General features: G+C 38.4%; 1 protein-coding gene across 1 annotated transcript; it reads right to left on the bottom strand.

The window, feature by feature from the left end:
• Positions 1-1,230: 1,230 nt before the first annotated feature.
• LOC131248667 (uncharacterized) lies at positions 1,231-19,101 on the bottom strand. The gene is made up of 6 exons (XM_058249053.1): positions 19,061-19,101; positions 4,146-4,347; positions 2,591-2,635; positions 2,456-2,509; positions 1,360-1,426; positions 1,231-1,283 (listed from the first exon to the last, which is right to left on the bottom strand). The coding sequence occupies exons 1-5, from the start codon at positions 19,099-19,101 to the stop codon at positions 1,415-1,417; spliced, it is 354 nt and encodes a 117-aa protein (XP_058105036.1). The 3' UTR covers positions 1,231-1,283; positions 1,360-1,414.
• Between the last annotated feature and the right edge of the window lie 827 nt (positions 19,102-19,928).

Below are 19,928 nucleotides of genomic sequence, written 5' to 3'. Positions count from 1 at the left end.
AGGGATTTGAGAATACATTTAAGTTTTAGGTTTAGGTTTAGGTTTAGGTTTAGCTTATAGGTTTAGGTTTAGGTTAAGGTTTAGCTTATAGGTTTAGGTTTAGGTTATAAGCTATAGGTTTAAGGAATTGAGAATAGGTTAATGTTTAGGTTTAGGAAATCAGGTTCGAGTTCAGGATCGGGTTTAGGTTTGGGTTTTCAAGTTTAAGTTTAAGTTTAGGTTGGGGAGTTAAGATTAGGATTAGGTGTAGGTTTAGGTTTAGGTTTAGGGATTTGAGAATACATTTAGGTTTTAGGTTTAGGTTTAGGTTATAGGTTATAGGTTTAGGTTTAGGATAAGGTTATAAGCTATAGGTTTAGGGAATTAAGAATTGGTTAAGGTTTAGGTTTAGGAAATCGAGTTCGAGTTCAGGAACAGGTTTAGGTTTGGGTTTTCAAGTTTAGGTTTAGGTTAGGGAGTTGAGATTAGGGTTAGGTGTAGGTTTAGGTTTAGGGATTTGAGAATACATTAGGTTTTAGGTTTAGGTTATAGGTTATAGGTTTAGGTTTAGGTTTAGGTTATAAGTGCAGGTTATAGGTTTACGTTTAGGTTAGGTTATAGGTTAAGGTTTAGGGAATTGAGAATAGGTTAAGGTTTAGGTTTAGGAAATTGGGTCCGGGTTTGGGATCGGGTTTAGGTTTAGGTTTTCAAGTTTAGGTTTAAGTTTAGGTTAGGGAGTTGAGATTAGGATTAGGTGTAGGTTTAGGTTTAAGGATTTGAGAATACATTTCGGTTTTAGTTTTAGGCTTAGGTTTAGGTTACAAGTGCAGGTTATAGGTTTAGGTTAGGTTATAGGTTAAGGTTTAGGGAATTGAGAGTAGGTTAAGGTTTAGGTTTAGGAAATCGGGTTCGGGTTCGGGATCGGGTTTAGGTTTGGGTTTTCAAGTCTATGTTTAGGTTTAGGTTAGGGAGTTGAGATTAGGATTAGGTGTAGGTTTAGGTTTAGGGATTTGAAAATACATTAGGTTTTAGGTTTACGTTTAGGTTATAGGTTATAGGTTTAGGTTTAGGTTTAAGTTTAGGTTATAAGCTATAGGTTTAGGGAATTGAGAATAGGTTAAGGTTTAGGTTTAGGAAATCGGGTTTGGGTTCGAGATCAGGTTTAAGTTTGGGTTTTCAAGTTTAGGTTTAGGTTAGGGAGTTGAGATTAGGATTAGGTGTAGGTTTAGGTTTAGGGATTTGAGAATACATTTAGAAATGTGACAATACCAAAAACTAAGATCACCAGGGCAGTCTTCCAAAACCTTCAAAAACAAAGTGGAACAGGTGATAGGAAATTGTGTAGCTTACAACACAGGCGCATGCAAGAAGAGAAGGTACCTTTGAGAAGCATGAAGAGGAGGAAATCCAGATGAATGTAGTGGACCCACATATCTTACTCTATCACCTGAAAATACATCGCAAACGATTATGTAAGAATACAAGTGATACAAATAGAATACATCAAAAAAATAAAAAAGAAAAGAAAAAGAAGTCACTAGCTAAAACAATAAGCAAAATGTGCTGGACGATATAGAATTACATTAAAAAGGCTTGGATGGCTGGGATCTTTGAATCCAGACAACTTTAAGGCCACAAAGGTGGGGCTCATCAGATCAATGGTCAAGGATAAGGGACCATGGCCCACCTGTACAAGCTAAGGACACGAGGATACCATGTGTAATTCAATATCTTCAGGTCTAGGATTGTATAGTTCCTTTGTAAGCCAGGTAATGGGTCAAGCCTTAATGATTGTTTATATATAAGGTCAAATTAGGTGTGGTTCAGACATTACCCAAACATTTGCCATACCAAATTTTGTTTTACGTATGAACAAATTGCTAACTATGATCTGGTTCCATACTTGGAGGTAGGAAAAGTGACCTACACATTATTACTAATAGATGGATAATCTAACTAGAAAAACAATACATGCTTAAGAGTCTCAAATTAAATTTCCAATGAACTAGAGAAGGGGATAAACTTGTCAATGTTGCCTCTATTCATGCTTTTCTTTCAGTTTAAAGGTCGGTTTTCAAGATAGCTTCACATGTCTTTGAGTTTACCCTCTCACATGTCTCATCAATCAAAACTGTCATCTACAAACAACATACTCCCGGGGACCTCTTTTTGTAAAGAACTCGTTCATAACCAATTCAAAAATAAATGGTTGAAGTTGGTGTAACTGGCGGAATTTAATAACGTACTCCTAGGGATTTATTTTTTTTTAATAACACAACTAATGAGAAGTCATAAAACTCCATAAATCCTAAAATTCGATTACCCTGTTTTCACATGCATATCTATTAACAAATGGTTGAAGTTGGTGTAACTGGCAGAATTTATCATAAACCATAAATCCCTATAGCTTGAAAGGCAAGGAAATAAGATGAAAGAGAATAACATATAGATGAGAAATGTTGCTCAAACTCATCACCTCTAGTGTCGCATTCTTCAATGATGCAATCTCCATTGCCTCATCCAAAGATAGCTGAAAATACACAAATGAAAAGCTTAATACCAGTAAAACTTGTTATGGAGAATTGTAAAAGGAACAAAACAAAACATATACCTTATCCCAAAATGCGCCCAACAATTCCCTGTTCTTAGGAGAATCCTACAAAATATTAATAAAGCATCAACGAGCTGAATGTCAAAGGCAATACAACCATCCAGCAAGGCAATCGAGAAAAGCTAATGAAAATCCCTACTGTTTGCCTCACTAACAATTGAACCAATATTTTGACCATGGCATCACTTGTGCTATAACATTCCCAAGAGTAGAAAGGACCTAACAATCCTCTAGTTTAATGCTAGAGACCATCAAACCACCTTTCAAATATTCTTACAAACCAAATTAATAGCAAAACTAAGAAATTTTATTCCAAATCATCATAATGCTCATAACTATTACGTGTACATAGTATAGGCCTAAAGAAGCCCTAATAAACCAAACTAGCCTTGAATCCTATCACCACCATATGGGTATTCCTGTCATAAACAAGATCCTATACCTTACACACACACACACACACACACACACACACACACACACACACAAATCCTAAAAAATGTGTTGTAGAACATGCTTAAGAGGTGAAAGAGAGAGAGAGAGAGAGAGAGAGAGAGAGAGAGAGTTTGCTGACATGCATGTTGCTGTACATGTGCAACCCATGCTTCCGTAACTACATCATTCATCGTATTAGCATCAATACTTCAATCCTAACCCTTAACATCCATTCCTCATTTTCCATTTTCGTATTGCATGCATATGCTACTTCATAGATCATATTTCGATATAAAATGTGTCAATTATATTTAAAAAAAATTGTAGTTCAAAAGCAAACAATAGACCAACGGTCTGGATCTATGAAAGATGCGACATACTTCCACAAACTGAACAAAGACTTCCATAAATTCTTCATTTCCATACCAATATTTATATGATCCATCTCAAATTCCTGTACCTTCACATGAATTCCTACATAGGGCCCAAGATGGTTCACCTACGATCGCAGCGGGGGTCCCACCGTAATCGCACATGGACAAAAATTACAGAGATTGACTGGATAATCAGTCCAACCTGCAAAATGAAGGGCAGAAGTAAAATGGTCAGGCCACCTATTTTGCATTCCTTACTGAAATGGCAGTCTCCATCCTTAGAATCATGAGCAATCTATGGTGAATCCACCTATCTAACAGCCCGCTCTGATCATATGCTGGGCCGACATTGGAATTCAATATATAACAAGGTACAAATAATTCTATTGAAATGACACACTTCGTATCAGTACCATACATATTCATAATATGCAATGACAAGCAGCCGTATTCGTTTCCACACCTGTATATTTGTTTGTATTAGATTAATGTGACAACATAGCCATATATTGCAGAGATAAACTCAAATACGTCAGCCTCAGAGAGGAAGACTCATAACCCCCCAATAACACAAAATAAGGTGAAAATACAAGATCAAACACTAAAACCCACGAACGATCATCACCAACATCTAATTTAAATATTTACACTCTCTCAATAGCCATATAATCGCTCTAAAAAAGTAGATGAAAACTTCAATTGAGAGAGAGGGGGAGAGAGAGAGAGAGAGAGAGAGAGAGAGGAACTTGTCGGATGGGACGCGTATCGGGCTGAATGTATCTTTTCCTCCCTCTTGGATTTCTGAAAGAGTCTTGTAGGACTAACTGCCGGATTTTTGTGATAGAGGCCGGATTTTTGCGCTCGATGGAGGATTTCTCGATGGAAGATGGAAAGAGGGAAAAGAGGAAAAGTGGGAAAAGAGGGGCGCTCGATGGATTTTGGAATCCTCTTTCAAATAAGATAAGGCTTTGAAATCCGTATGTTGTGAGTTTTCCACTAAACTCTATTATGGGCGTACATGCATGAGACCAATTTCTAGATGGTTAATATGGTATTATATAATAAAAATATATAAATATTTACCATTTACAATAGATCGATTATTTGGATGGTCTGGATAACTCTATATCTTAGCCACTATTATTATGATCAAGTCACCACTATTTTACATTAAATACGAAACTCACAGCGAAAAATAAGAAAAATGAAAGCGGTAAATAGAGCTTTGGTTCTATTATGGCTCTGTGGGTCCCATCATGATCTATTTGTTTCATCCATTCCGTCCATCCATTTCTCAACATAATTTTAACACGGATCCAAAAAATTAAGCTTGAAATAAAGCTTGGGTAGATCACAAAATTCAAAAACAATAGTGATTGGACGTCCACCGTTAAAAACTTGAGTTCACCGACGGCTTATTGGATTATAGCTACGGCTAAAATCCGTAGCTTTATCTAAGGCTAAAATCCATTAGAAAAATAGTAGTGATTGGATATCCACCGTTAAAATCCTCCTAAAGCCGAGTGTACTGTTTATTTGACATCCAATCTGTTGATTATGTCACATAGACATAGGATCAGAAAAAAAATAAAGATCATTTTGATCCAAAACTTTTATGGCCCCAAAACAGTTTTTAATGGTCTACATTCAATCAACATTGTTTCCTGTAATGTGGTCCACTTGAGATTAGGATATATCTTATTTTTGGGCTCATGTTATAAAACTATGTAGAAAAATATGTAGACGGCATGGATGAAACACATACATCATGGTGGGACCCAGTAGCCCATCTATTCCATCGTGGGAAGACGAGCGCTGACGCTCTTCGAGATCCGAGTTGTATGAACAGTTCAAAGGAGATCAAAGTTACATGGCCCATAATGATTTATTTATCATATCTACACCGTTCATATATTTTGAGAGATCATTCTAGGACTTGTTCCAAAAAATGAGTAATTTTCAAATCTAAAGTGGACCACACCACAAATAGCAGTGGGACAATGATTCTCACCATTAAATACATTCATAGGGCCCACCATAACGTTTACTTTCCATCCAATTTTTTCGTAAGGTCACACAAACCTAGATGAAGATAAAAAACAAATATCATATTGATCCAAAATTATTTTGAGCCCACATAGGTTTCAATGGCAGGCGTTCAATCCCCGCTGATTTTTACAGTGTGGTCCACTTGATTTTTGGATTTGTCTTATTTTTTGGTTCAAGACTTACGACGAACTCATCTAGTGGACGAATGGTTTAGATATAACTCATGCCTTATGATGGGAGCCATAGAACTAGTGACGTTAGCACAGCAAATATGTTGCCGGGTGCGTTGTACACCAGCCAATCCGCCTACGAACCGGGCGGGGTGGAGCGGATGCGGATTTCCAGCGATAGCCTTTGGCAGAAAGTTAGGTGGGGAACACCTATGTGTTTGTCAGCAATCCACCCGTCCATCTATTTTGTAAGCTCATTTTAGTACTAAGATAGTAATAATTAAAAAAAAAAAAAAAGAACCGTATCCAATACTCGAGTGGGCCAAAAACGTGACGATTAAATGTACACAATTTAAATATTCATGGGATCACATGAGTTTTGAATCAGGCTAATATTTGTTTTTTCGGCTCATCCCAGTAGGAATGACATTATTAATGGTATATATGGCATTTAAACATCACTTTCAACCCCAAGAAGATTTTAACAGTAGTAATATCCCTACCCACCTTTTCCTTTAGTGCGGCCCACTGGAATATTGTATCTTTCTCACTTTTGGTTTCAAGTGATGAAATTATCTCACAAAATATATAGACGGGGTGGATTTCTCACAAACATCACGGTGGGCCCCACCTGGAAAGGTTTTGACCGCTTGAACATATGGGGAAGGCTTTATCAGGAAATCGGGTTTGGGCAGAGCCATAGACTGACTGTAAATTCAGGGATTGTGGAGCCCACCTTAATGTATTTTGTTGATCCACTCCGTCCATCCATTTCTAAGATTTATTTTAGGTTTGATCCTAGATAGTAGCTAAAGAATGAGGCAGATAAAAGGATGTAGTGGACCTCACCACAGAAAGTAGTGGGGAGAGTGATTCCCACCGTTGAAACTATCCTAAGGCCCACCATAAATTTTATTTGAAATCCAACCTGTTCAGAAGTTTTAAAAAAACATGAAATAAGGTAAAACATAAATATTAGCTTGATCTAAAACTTCCGTGGTCCTTAAACAGTTTTTAATGGTGGGTGTCACTATCCCCACTGTTTTCTGTGCTGGGGTCCAGTGGAGCTTTAGATTTATCTTTGGATATTACCCTAAAATGATCTCTCCAAATGGATGGAAGGTGTGGTTATAAAACATACATCATGGTGGGGCCCAAAATTGAGAGGTATATAAATATTAGGTGGGCCACACCACATGAAAACAATAGTGATTGGATATCCATCATTAAAATCCTATGTAAGGCCCACTGTACTCTTTATTTGGCATCCAATCTGTTTATTAGGTCATACAGGCTTAGATGAAGGGAAAAAACAAAAATCATCTCAATTCAAAACTTTTATGGGCCCCAGAATGTTTTAAATGGTTGATAGTCATTCAATACTATTTCTTGTAATGTGGTCCATTTCAAATTGGGATATGCCTCATTTTTTGTCTCATGCCATACGATGATCTTTAAAAATAGATGGACGGCATGGATTAAACACATACATCATAGTTGGGCCCACACAGTACCACATACTATAGTTGAGAGGGTTACCCTCCCATTAAAACATTCATAATCATTTATTGGGCCCACCTAGATGTGGTTCATAGATCCAGCCCATTCATTATGTGTGTCCCACTTGGATGAGGAGTCAGACCAAGTTTCATACACATCCAAAACTCATGTGGGCCCCACCAAATGCTTTTATATGTTTTAGGGATGTTTTCACATAGTTTTAGATGTCATGGCCCACCTAAGTCTCATATATGACTGATTTTTGGACTTAAAGGGGACACATCAAATGCATGGTGTTGATGTTCTGCACACATCATGATGGGGCCCACACAGATTAACCTCATGGGAAGTTCCCATGAGGTGACCTTATAGTACTATTTCACTATTTAGGTAATTCCATGGGTGTTACTCTAACCGTGTAGGGCCCACCTTGATATGTTTTATGTATATGGACTTGGTCCATATATTTTTTCATCAGATTTTAGGATGTAATTTCAAATCACAAGAACTAAATAATCTCGGGTGGGCCATACCAATCAAAACAATGATGAATAACCATTAAAAACCTTTTAAAGGCCACAAAAGTTTTGGATCAATTTGATCTTTGTAGTTTACCTTCATCTAGATCTCCTTTACATTATCAACAAGTTGAATTGCAAATAAACATTACTAAAACCTTACGATGGGCTCTTTATAATTTTTAATGGCGAGGTACTATATTATCATTCTCTCCAATGGTGTTGTCCAGATTTAAATCTACACAATTTTTTATACCCGGCCCAAAAATGGGTTGGAGAAACATATGGGCGGCAAGGATATACAACACATCATCAAAATCTCACTTTTGTTATCTAACTTTTCAATTTTTCTTGTCAAAATACAAAATCTACTTTTCTTTTTTAAAATATATATTTTTTACATCATCAAAATCAAGTTTTGTCAAATTTTTCACAATTTTTTTTAATTTCTTAAATTTTCTTTTTAAAAATATCATTTTTTTAATCTCACTTTTGTTATATAACTTTTCAATTTTTGTTGTCAAAATACAAAACCTAGTTTTCTTTTTTTAAAAATATTTTTTTTTACATTTTATCAATTTTTTTTACAATTTTATTTAATTTTTTAAATTTTCTTCTTCAAAATATCATATTTTTATCGATTTTTTTTTTTCAAAATTATCAACATTATTCAAAGTTCTTAATGTTTTTTCAAAATCTAGATTTTTATAAAATTACAGCTTTTTTTTTGAAAATTTAAATTTTTCTTAAACATTATTAATTATTTTTCTAAGCTTCTCAACTATTTTTTTTTCGAAATTCATAATTTTTTTGAGGCTTTTAATTTTTTACCTGAGCATTAGATACAGTCGAGACGGTCATTGACAGTCTGTAATAGAGACGGTCTTTGACAGGGCTACAAGACGGTTTAGGACCATTTCTAATAGAGACGGTCCTTGACAATCTCTAATAGAGACAGTCCTTGACGGTCTCTAATAAAGACGGTCTTTGATGGTCTCTAATAAAGACGATCTTTTACAGGGTTGTAAGACGGCTAAGGACCGTCTCTATTAGAAACAGTCTTTGACAGTCTCAAATTGCAAGTAAAAGACGGCCAATGACCGTCTCTAATGCAGACGGCCAATGACCGTCTCAGATGACCTCATATAAGACGATCAAGGACCGTCTTTAATGTAGACGGCCAATGACCGTCTCAAATGACTCATATAAGACAGTCAATGACCGTCTTAAATGATTTGTAGACGTTCAAATTTTTAAGACAATATTAAGGACAGTCAGGGGCCGTCTAAAATTTTAGAGACAGTTTACGGCCGTCTCTAAAGCGTCTTTAAACCAAGCAATTTTAGAGACGGTTCAGAACCGTCTCTACATCCGTCCTTTTTTTCCATTTTTCACGTAGTGCTTTGGATAGGATAAAATCCAATTTTTTACTGGACAAGTCATCACTTCAGGTATGCTCTCAAATTCTCAGATTTGTTATATTATCAATTATCTATCGGTCCAGGTAAAGTATATAAAAATTGTTGCATGTTTGATTATTAATATCAATATCAATTGTACTTATTCGTATTTCAATAGTCTGCAGATGGAAAATGTATGTCGTCTTCAATGGACGTTGACCCAGACTGTAATATACCTGGGAGGAGTGCCGCCAATAGGTGGATGGATTTTCCATGGCCCGCTTCAAAGAATACAAGTCCACGTCGGAGGCATATACTTAATGGACTGCTTTCTACGAGTATGCGGCGCAGCATAATGAACCAGTGGCCGACATCGAGGGCGACCATCAAACGAGGACATTAAACACTGAACGACCTTGCATTACCAGTTACAATAACCTTTATATAAGGCGCTCCCCGTGACCATCCTACTACTGTGAAAAGTGTGCTGGCAACGGCACACCAGGAGATGTCATTGAAGAAACGCCAGGGTCAATTGAGGCCCTCCTTAGGATTATCTTCGGTTGCTTACTTTTAATCCTCACCATTCAGCTCATGGTGTGGCACTAGTTTGTAGGTTTCGATGTGCCGTTGGTTTTTTTTAATATGACTATTATACAATTTTTGGAGGATTGTGGTTTGCTTTGAATAGCTCGTGTGGATGTTTAGGAATTTATGGGTTTAACTTCTAGGTGATTTTCATAATTCATTACTAACATGTCACATTTACAGGAGTAGATTAGTTATACTTCAATAGGGCCCATATTTCCTCACGTAGTAAGGATTAGTAGCAAGTGCTTACTACTGACAATGGGTTACTGATCCCACATGCATCCAGATTTTCAGTGATGTGAGTACGCTGATATACTTCAATTTAAAATTTTGAAGTGTAATATATACACCTTGACCCCTATATGCCTACTTCTGAATCCTATGTCTATTTATCCATGTTACAGTTGAATTATGTATACGATCATCCATTATCCTTCAAAATTCAAATTTGAAGGGACCCATTTACCCGCTTTTATTCCGCCAATATACTGGCCATCTAGATTCAGTTGTTGCAATGTCAACCTTGAGACACGTCCGTTTGAAATAGGTCCACCACATAGTGCTGATCAACGTTTTGGTGCATTTCGATATATGTTGTGGACTAGACAATCTATCACAAAGATCATCATGTGGTCCACCACATAGTGCTGTATAAAAAATTTAAGCATATGCAAAGATTGGATCCCACGATCTCTTGTCTAGACGTTGACCAAATTGCTGAAAGGGGAAGTTGTATATTCAGCACTACTGTAAAAATCAAACAACTGATTACAGTTGTTGTAGTGCTAAAATGGTGGACACCATAAGAGTAAAAAAGGAATGATGTGACTACTACACTGTCTATCCAAACACATTCCTACCAATTTTCCGTCTATTACACCCAAAAAATACCAAAAAACATGCGTGGGAAAGCAAAATACAAGTATTGAAACAATCATTGCTAATACATGTAAATACGTAATTATGCTGTCTTTACACCCAACTATCGTGGTAATTGGAAAACCAAACAGGCCCTAAATAAATCGAAAAAAAAAGAACTCATCAATCATCCATTTCCCATCAATGTGCAAAAAGAGAAGTAATACGTGTCATGATTTTGGCAATTGAGAACTTTTATAAGTTTTGTGATAATGTTAAAGGATTATTGTCTTTCCTTTATGTTTTGTGTTAAAAGACTTTACCTTAAAAACATATAAGAGTCCTTTAGTAATTCTACCTTTCGAAGTGTAAAATCATGTTGGAAAAAGTGGCATTCAATTCTATTGACCAAATAAAATGATATTGTAAGATCTTTGTTTTGGGTCTTGGAATATTAAAATCCCCAAATCTCCTCTCAAATGAAATGAGGACTTTTAATAGGGAGGGCTTTTTACATGTTATAAAAGCAAAAGGGTAAAAAACAAGAAGAAAAAATGTATAAAAAAGAAAAGGAAAATGATTTTATGTAAATTTGGGCCCCATTTATGCACTCAACATTTATCTTATGATTCATAGCAGTCAATACATAATCGTGTGATTTGATATAATTCAGTTACAATTTTTTGGGATTTGCAATTTGAACCTACGATTCATATTGTGTGGTGTGCAATTCATATCGCAAATTGCATGATTTTGCTAACATGGCTAGTTAATATCTTAAATTTAAATGGAAGTTGTTAACATGTTTATGGATTAAATGTAAAATCGTTAACTTGATGCATTATTTTTCATTTTCTTATCAGAGGAGATGATTTTGTTAACTAAGACAGAAGTCACAGAACATCTCTGAGATGAATAAGCTAAAAAACTCTCTAGTGACCTTCAAACTAGGCAAAAACCTGCAAAATGAGGGGAAAAACATAGTCTGCCCATTACTGGCTGTACTTGCTGCATGATTTTCAATCAATAATACATGTCTATGGTTCATATACATGGCTATGGATTTATTTCCTTGTACATTAATCACCATTTAATAACGAAAATCCATCCAAAACTAATCCATTGGTCCACTTAAAGTAACCTCGTCTACTCTAGTTGCTATAAAAGAGTTGTAACCGATAAGAAAACCCAAAATTAGTCCTTTTTCGTACCTAAAATTTAACGAGTGCACCAATCTGATTCCTGTGACAGGGGATCCTAAGAGTAGGTCCTACCAGATGAGTATTCCAGATCTTTCACTTGTTTCATGTTTGCTACATTGGCAATGTGCAGGCAATAAGGTGCTGTTAATATGTATGTATGTGTGTGTGCGTGTGTGTGTGTGTGTGTGTTTATAGCCTGGATTGCAATAATAGAAGAATCGTTGTTAGGAAAGATCATACAAGAACCTGTCACTCTAATCTGAGAGCACAGACAACTCTTTTTAATGCTTCAGATGCCTTCAGCAGATCAGATTCTGAATGGGCAGCAAAAAAAATAAAATATGCGGATGCTTGTAAAACAACAACCGTCAGCATGAGGATCATGCTGAAGTAATCATATATCAGTGCCCAGTCTACCATTCTCCTTACTGTAAGTAATATCATCGAGCACCTTTAGATCATTCTTGAAGGAACTGGTTGATGACCGGCACAAAAGATAGCAAAGGAATGAACTCGTGACAATATTCAAAGACCGATGACCTAGACAATAATGTCGTTCTTTCATGTGAGTCAGAATGCAATTCTTTCAATGTGAAGTGCTAGACCACCGACAATCGGAACTCCACATTTCGGCTTCCCCTGCATTCTAAGTTTGCAGGGGAAGTAAAAGGATGCATTCTATATAGACAAATCTGAAAGGTAAAAAAAAGCTCATATTCGAAGCTTAACAAGTTTTGAATTCGCTACCGAGATGTCTTCTGGAGCGAGAGAGAAAAGGGGCGCAGGAGATCGAGAGACAGAGAGAGATAAAAGGGGCGTGGGAGATTGAGAAAGATAGAGACAAGGGGCACGAGAGATTGAGAGAGATAGAGACAAGGGGCACGGGAGATTGAGAGAGAGAGAGAAAGAAAGGGACGAATGTGAGAGGGAATAGGGGTTGAGTGGAGGGAAATGAAATGTTCCGTGATAGGGGGAAAAGAAAAAGGCAGTGTGGTTTTTCGCCTACTACGGTCCTGCTACGATTTTAAACCGTAGCTAAAAGTCCACCTGACCGTAGCCATTGCACCATCCACAACAGGCCCTCCACGTTGGCACATCTCACGGGTTCTAGACGGATGACCTTTTCAAGGGCTTTGTGGGGTCCATCGTGATGTAATCGACATATCCACTCCGTCCATTAATTTTGTAATTCTTTTTATAAGGAATGACCCCAACATCTAGGAAAATCGAAGGTCTAATTGAACCACACCATCGATCAATGGTAGGTATTAATCTCCACTCTTTCCTACCGTGTGGTCCACTTGAGCTTTTGATCTACTTCCTTTTTTAAGCTCTTGCCCTAACATGCTCTTTAAAAATGGATAAACATATTAGATGGAGTACACACATTTTAATGAGCCTCATAGAGTCTCTTATGGGGCTATCAAAGGTTGTATGAACGTCTGGCGGAGTTAGCTTTTAGCTACAGTTTTAAACCGTAGCAAAGTAGCTACAGTTTATATCCGTAGCCAAAAGCCAGCATAGTCCGTAGCCTTTGATCATTTTTTTGGTAGTGAAACTCTGGAATCTCTCTGTGTGTCTTAAATGATCGACATTCGATAGAGTAGATTCTAAAATATACCTTGACCCAACCTCGGTTACTTATATTGGCACATCTTCAAGTGTTGCGGTTCAAGAGAGCTGAAGAATCTCAGCCATCAAGCGAGATCATCTTCATCAAGTGCAGAATGGGGCTCATCTACTTACAAGTAAGTCATTAGAGTCCAGAAATCCTGTAGATCATTCCTTGTGTAGGATTGGCTCGCAGGTTATATCTCAAACTTACCAAGTCCTCAGTGAAGGCCTCCGACGGGAGAGTACTTTTAGGTTCTTTGTGTAAGACCTTAGCTTGTGTGGCCTAAACCTAGGTTCTTTATGTGGTGTAGCCCAAACCTAGGCCCCTTTGTAGGACCTTGGCCTGTGTGGCCTAAACGTAGGTTCTTTATGTAGGACCTTGGCCTATGTGGCCTAAACCTAGGTGCTTTGTGTAGGACCTTTGCTCTTGTGTAGAGCATAAACTATTAAGTCCTTATGAAGGACGATTTGCCTTGTATAGGCATCCTTAGGAACCTTGTGTAGGTCCTAGTGTCAACCTTGTGTAGGTTGTAATGGTTTGAGGTGAACCTGATTTGAAACCTCTGTTAGTGAAATCTGATACACTCAAGGGTTGAGTGCGTCTGCTAGGAGTGGAGTAGGCACATAGTTAAACCACTATATATGATTGTGTTTAGGATTGTTATTTGCACATTCTTTTGATTATGTTTATCTTGAATGCTTGACATGATGCATGATTATTTGAATGATTAGAACTGATAGGAATCACATCCCTCACACTCATATACACGATCCATCATAGACTAGTTGTTTAACTTGTTCAATCTTAAATAGTCTATTGTTTGGATCCTCTACTTGGCTTAGAAGCCTTTAGAGTTAAGATAATTGTATCTTGATTAATTACATGACAGATCAAGATTAGAAAAGTAGGATTTTAAATTGCCATAATTTTTTATAAAGTCATATTCACCCCCTCTAAGACACTTTGACCTATTCCATACTTCTACTATAGCGGTCTAAACCACAATTTCACCGGGTAATGTTTTAACTAGATGTTTACAACTACGGTTCTGAAGCATGAAGTGTGTTAGCCATTTAAAAGAACATCTTCGACATCCTTTGGAGATCGGGGCCCAAACTTGACCCATAGAAAGACCATGAAAAATAAAGGATACCCGCCAAAATTTGGGACATTTGGATGAGAAAACAGATGGCAAATCCGTAAATAGCAAGTGCCAAGTGCATGGCAAATAACGTATACATGAACGAGAATTTGGTTCTATGGTGTACACCATCCCATGCATCAGTGAATCGTTTGGCCCACCCAGAGGTTGGATCTATTTTAAACTTGGGGCCATTAGCCACCACAACATGCTGAAGTCGGTGATGAGCATGGATTTCTTGGGAGGACATCACAAGTGGACCCCACCTATTTAGAACACCAACATAAGCATGAGAGAGGACTTGCTTCAACGGTGAGCATCGTCCTTATGGCGACTAACCGTGTGGCCTATCTAGAACTCAGATCGAGCTCATATTTTAGCTCTTGCGCCAACATGACATGAGGGAATTGATAAAGGAAATGAATTTCTTGAAAAGTCACCATAAGTGGACCCCACTTATCTTGAATGACTAACTAAGGCAGCATTTTTCTGCACGTGGTACAGTTAGGCGAGGGAGCCGAGTGCAATGATAGGTTTTACCCCATCTTCCTGCTTCGTTTGTGGGCCACCCAATCATAAAATCTACCCCAAATTTGAGGTCATGCCCTAACTAGACAAAACGAGATGTGTGGTCGGGATGGATCACATTTCAAGTAGTTCCAAGACCAGACCCAAGCTCTCTCCGTCTTATTCTCTTTTCTCCTTTTATTTTCTTTCTTTCTCCCTCTATTGGAATTCTAGTAGTTCTCGGACCAGACCCAAGCCCAATTCGACCCAGTTGACTCGACCTAAACTCAAACTCACCCCCCTCTCTCTCTCTCTCTCTCTCTCTCTCTCTCTCTCTCTTCTTCTTCTTCTTCTTCTTCTTCTTCTTCTTCTCCTTTCCTTTCTTCTTCGTCTCTTAAACAGGTCCATCAAGGTATCTAGACTAAAACTCGACTCGACTCAGACTTAGTGAACCGAACCCACTTGACTTGGCAGCAGCCCGAACCCACGAGCCACTCCCCGATCTCGATTGCTTGCAACAGTTGCCCCATAGCAACCTAACCCAAAAATCTCTCCCAAAATCACTCTCTGTCGACTCGAATCATCTGGCATTGTCTAGACTTGGGCTAGATGTATAACTGACTCAACCCACGACTCAACTAAGTCCACCTAGTGCGGCACAACGACGTCTCTCTCTCTCTCTCTCTCTCTCTCTCTCTCTCAGGCTTTCTATTTTCACAAAGAGAAGTCCTAAAAGACAAGCTTATAAAGGCATCTCTACCCCCATTTTAGATGGTTCGAAAAGCAACTAATCCATGGGATTAGTTACGCCTAAGTGAGGTTAAACCCGAGCACAACAAAATGATCTTTCCCTTAATTTGGACCTAATCCGACCAAGATTGCTTGCATGGCACTAAACTAACACTACATCTGGACTTATGACATCATGGCCCATTAAACAGACGACCCTTATCAGGAGATGGAGCCCACTAAAAGATGGTGGGTTTCTAATAAAATGGAGAATATGATCCATCCATTAATGGTGGATCATCAATGAATGGTTGATCGTTTGATCAACAACATATGGATGGTATGGATAGATCCAATGATCATTGTGGGGCCCAACTTTTGAAGAAACATCATCGGAATCTCATTTGTGTGTGAGATTTTCTTGCTCCACACAATATTCTCGAACTGGTGAGATCTCGTATGAGATCTGCTAATCGAAGCTATGATAGCATTAGGAAGCCCTATATCCTATGTTCAGGATGCTCTGGAGATGTTCTAGAAGTTAATTAATGGCTGGAATTGTGCTAGCATCAAAATGATAAGATTATTTTTGCCTCTTTTTGTAGCCGCAAAAACCCTAAAATGGAATGAATGAAGGGCTGAGATCTTTTGAATGGAGGGTTGAGATGATGCAGAGAATCCTAAATCGGATCGCTAGCATGGTAATAAGGGCATTTTCCATTATCTAAAAAATGTTGCACACCACCCCTATTTGTGTCGAAATTCATGCAACCACATGTGTGCAGCAATGCATGGAACCACCTGGGGTTTGGTCGGATCTTCCCAATTTACAAGATGAACATTTCAAATCATGCACGTGATCTCAGATGGTGGACCACGGCCAACGCGAACAGACATTGTTCGTTTAAACTGAGCTTTGAGTAGGAAAGAAGGGAGAGAGAGAGAGAGAGAGAAATCCTCTCTTTTTCGGGTGGTCTCGGGTTAAACCCGGTTTGACCTGAATCCGGGTTCAGTGCATCATAGTTGTGCATGTGATATTCACATGCATCGACTAAAGTAGGCTCTACGACGATATTTAGAGAAATCCACTCCGATCATCGAATTTTATGACCCAATTAGGGCTTCCAGCCAAAGATCAGGCATATCCAAAGCTCAGGTCGGCCATGGATCAAGAACCAATGGAGAAAAATGCTACAATTATAACCTCCCTGAATCCACTATTTGATGGACGTCTTGGATTTGAATTCGATGTGTACAGGTTATGATTTTAAGTGGCCCATCATGTGGATGAATGGTTTGGAAGACTCATTTTAATAGGTTGATCTTGATCCGACAGTTTAGGAGTATTTAAACAGTTTGAACTTATTTATGCATTTACTGTTTTGAGGTGGATGTTTATAATAAGTTCAATTAAGCATTTAGATCTCCTGTAGATGTAAATCAAGCCACTCTTGAGTTCTTTGGTGTTATGATATAGATGTATAGTCCATTCTTCAAATCCATGGACAATTCTACCGAAATTCCCTTGACCTGGCTATTCAGTCTTAGATCATTTAGATTTTCCTTTGTTTAAGGGTAATCCATCTAGTGACCCTAAAATTTTGATTTAAGTGGCACTCAAAGACTTCATAAATATTGAGATGAAGATTACTCATAATGGAAAATTTTGGGCTAGAATGAAGGTGAACGTCTAAATACGCTAGATCTATATTTATACTAAGTCTTCATGATAACACCTAAGCATTGAAAAGTATTGGATGTTACACAATGTGTGACTGATGATCGATTATAGAAAAAACCAAAGCTTGGTAGAGAGAAGAGGAACAGTTAAGAAGAAGAAACGTACTAAAAGAAGGATCTAGAAAAGAGAAGAATCTAAAAAGGCTTTTCGACTATTGTTGTTCTACCCTATTTCTTTTCGTTCCTACGAGAGCCAATAAAAAAGGGACATGCATAATTTTATGAGAGTTACATGGTGTATTTGAAATCTGCAGAGATATTCGAAGAGGATTTTACAGTGATATAGCTGGCATCTATCAAATGATGCCACGTCATTCATAAAGCAATAGTGGCTGAGAATAACATATTGAGTAGGCAAGGAAGCTTGGAGCGATTATCTGTACAAGTGGCAAGCTAAGAAGGAAAAGCCCAAGGATGTCAGTCTGAAACGATTATAACATCCATCATAACATCAGACATATTCAGATAATCAGTTTAAGGCTATAAATATATAGTAAATGAATTAAATAGAAGAAGGCGTTTCATACCAACCAAACCAAATTTATCTTACAATTATCTGTCATTTACATAGTGTAACCTTTATCTTTATCCACCATTTACATTGCTTAGTGTTATTCGTAGCAATAATCAAGTGGTTATAATTCGAGTGTATGCTCATATGTTAGATTCAATTTGAGTAACAAGTTCTGTATCTAGAGTGGTGTTTTGCAATTGTTTTTTGTGACTGACTATAATATATATATATATATATATATAAAATACTAAAGAGAAGAAAGTCCTTTCGTAGGGAAGGCAGAGGTATGACCATTTTTAGAGGACAAACATACCCTTTAATAATTGCCTGATCATCTTAAACAACACTATGCAAGTGGCTAATTAAATAGAAAACTAATCTTATTAGATCTCGGTCATATATGGTCTGTTATGGGTAAAATGAAGCTAAAAAAATATATGAGATAGATTAGCCGAGCAGCCAGATTCGATGACTATGGATTGCTTGTGGGCCAAAAAAATCATCCCGACCTTTGTTGTCGGCTACTTTCTACCTCGGCCTCAGTTGTCACTTTGGTCCTCGGGTATCGACCTCAATATCAAGGGACGACCTTGACCTCGGAGGTCGGCCTTGACCATAGACATCGACCTCGGAGGACGGCCTCGAATACTGACCTTGACCTCGGGTATCAACCTCGAGGTCAACCTCGGGAGAGAGAAAAGAATCATCTCCGTATATGGGTGGAATTACCTACCGAGATCTCCGCTGAAGATCACGCCGATTGAGGTAAAGTCGGATATATTTTTAAAGTTAGAGTTCGACTCCAATACGTCACCTCCAACATATCTAGCAAATCAACTCGGATACGAGACAGCCTCGAAAGCCTATAAATACACCTCCACCATGAAACAAGGTACAACAAATATTCCGATTCTACTACGCCTACTGTGAGTCCATATGCCTGACTTAGGCATCGGAGGGTCCTTGACCTTAACCAACGCCCCCAGTGTATTCCCTTGTTCTCCATTACATTGCAGGTACTTTGGCTAGTAGGAGGTGAGGCATGATCGACCAGATTTCAGTATCAACGGTTTGACGCTATCTGTGGGAACGACAGTAAAGTCATCACTTATCGTATCTCCATGTACCTTGTAATGGCTAAAGGAACGAAGAGGGCTTTGGCCGCCATTGCTACACCAACCCCCGCACCAAAGGACAACCTGAAAATCTCCAGGAACAGCCTTTAGAACATCATATCGACCATGTTCCAGTGGTGGCCTCAGGTAGGCCTCGCAACAGAGCTGGTCGACTCATCTCCTTGGAAAACCAGGTCGAGACCCTAGTCGGTAACGTAGACCGCATAATGCAATACTGGAGAGGCAGTAATGAAGTGGAAGAAGTTACAACAACTGAATTATCTCGACCTCTCCATGCACCTTACGACTCATACGCAAAGTAGTGACCAGGGCAATACGTCAGGCCTTCGCGTGGACAACAGGAATTACCATGTGGCAGACTTCGACCTACGCCACACCTTAGAAAAGATGAGGCGTGGGAAGGCCCCCGTAGACGTCACGGAGAGAGAGGTCCCAAGGGAGGCAGAACTCAAAGAGATCCGGGGCCAGCTTAGCGACTTTCAACAAGCATGTCGAGCCTGGGGATCGACCTCTGTAGAAGCCATGCTTGAGGAAGCTGAAACCCCGTTCATTGATAACATTATGAAGTCTCAGCTCTTGTCCAGGTTCCAAATACCTTAGATCACCCCTTACTCCAACTCGGGGGACCCGGCTAAACACCTTGAATCTTTCACGGCTTGGATGGAGCTTTACAGTATATCTGGCTCCGTAATGTGCCGAGCATTCTCCTTGACTCTATCAGGAGTGGCGCGAAAGTGGTATAGACAACTAAAGCCGAAGTCTATCAATTCTTCGCTCAGTTCAGTAATTCTTTTATCGCTCAGTTCATTAGTGGGAAACATAGGAGAAAGCCATCAACTCACCTCCTTACGATCACTCA

Source organism: Magnolia sinica, chromosome 1 (genome assembly GCF_029962835.1).
Source record: "Magnolia sinica isolate HGM2019 chromosome 1, MsV1, whole genome shotgun sequence".
Lineage (NCBI taxonomy): Eukaryota > Viridiplantae > Streptophyta > Magnoliopsida > Magnoliales > Magnoliaceae > Magnolia > Magnolia sinica.
This window is presented reverse-complemented; position numbering and strand designations above follow the sequence as displayed.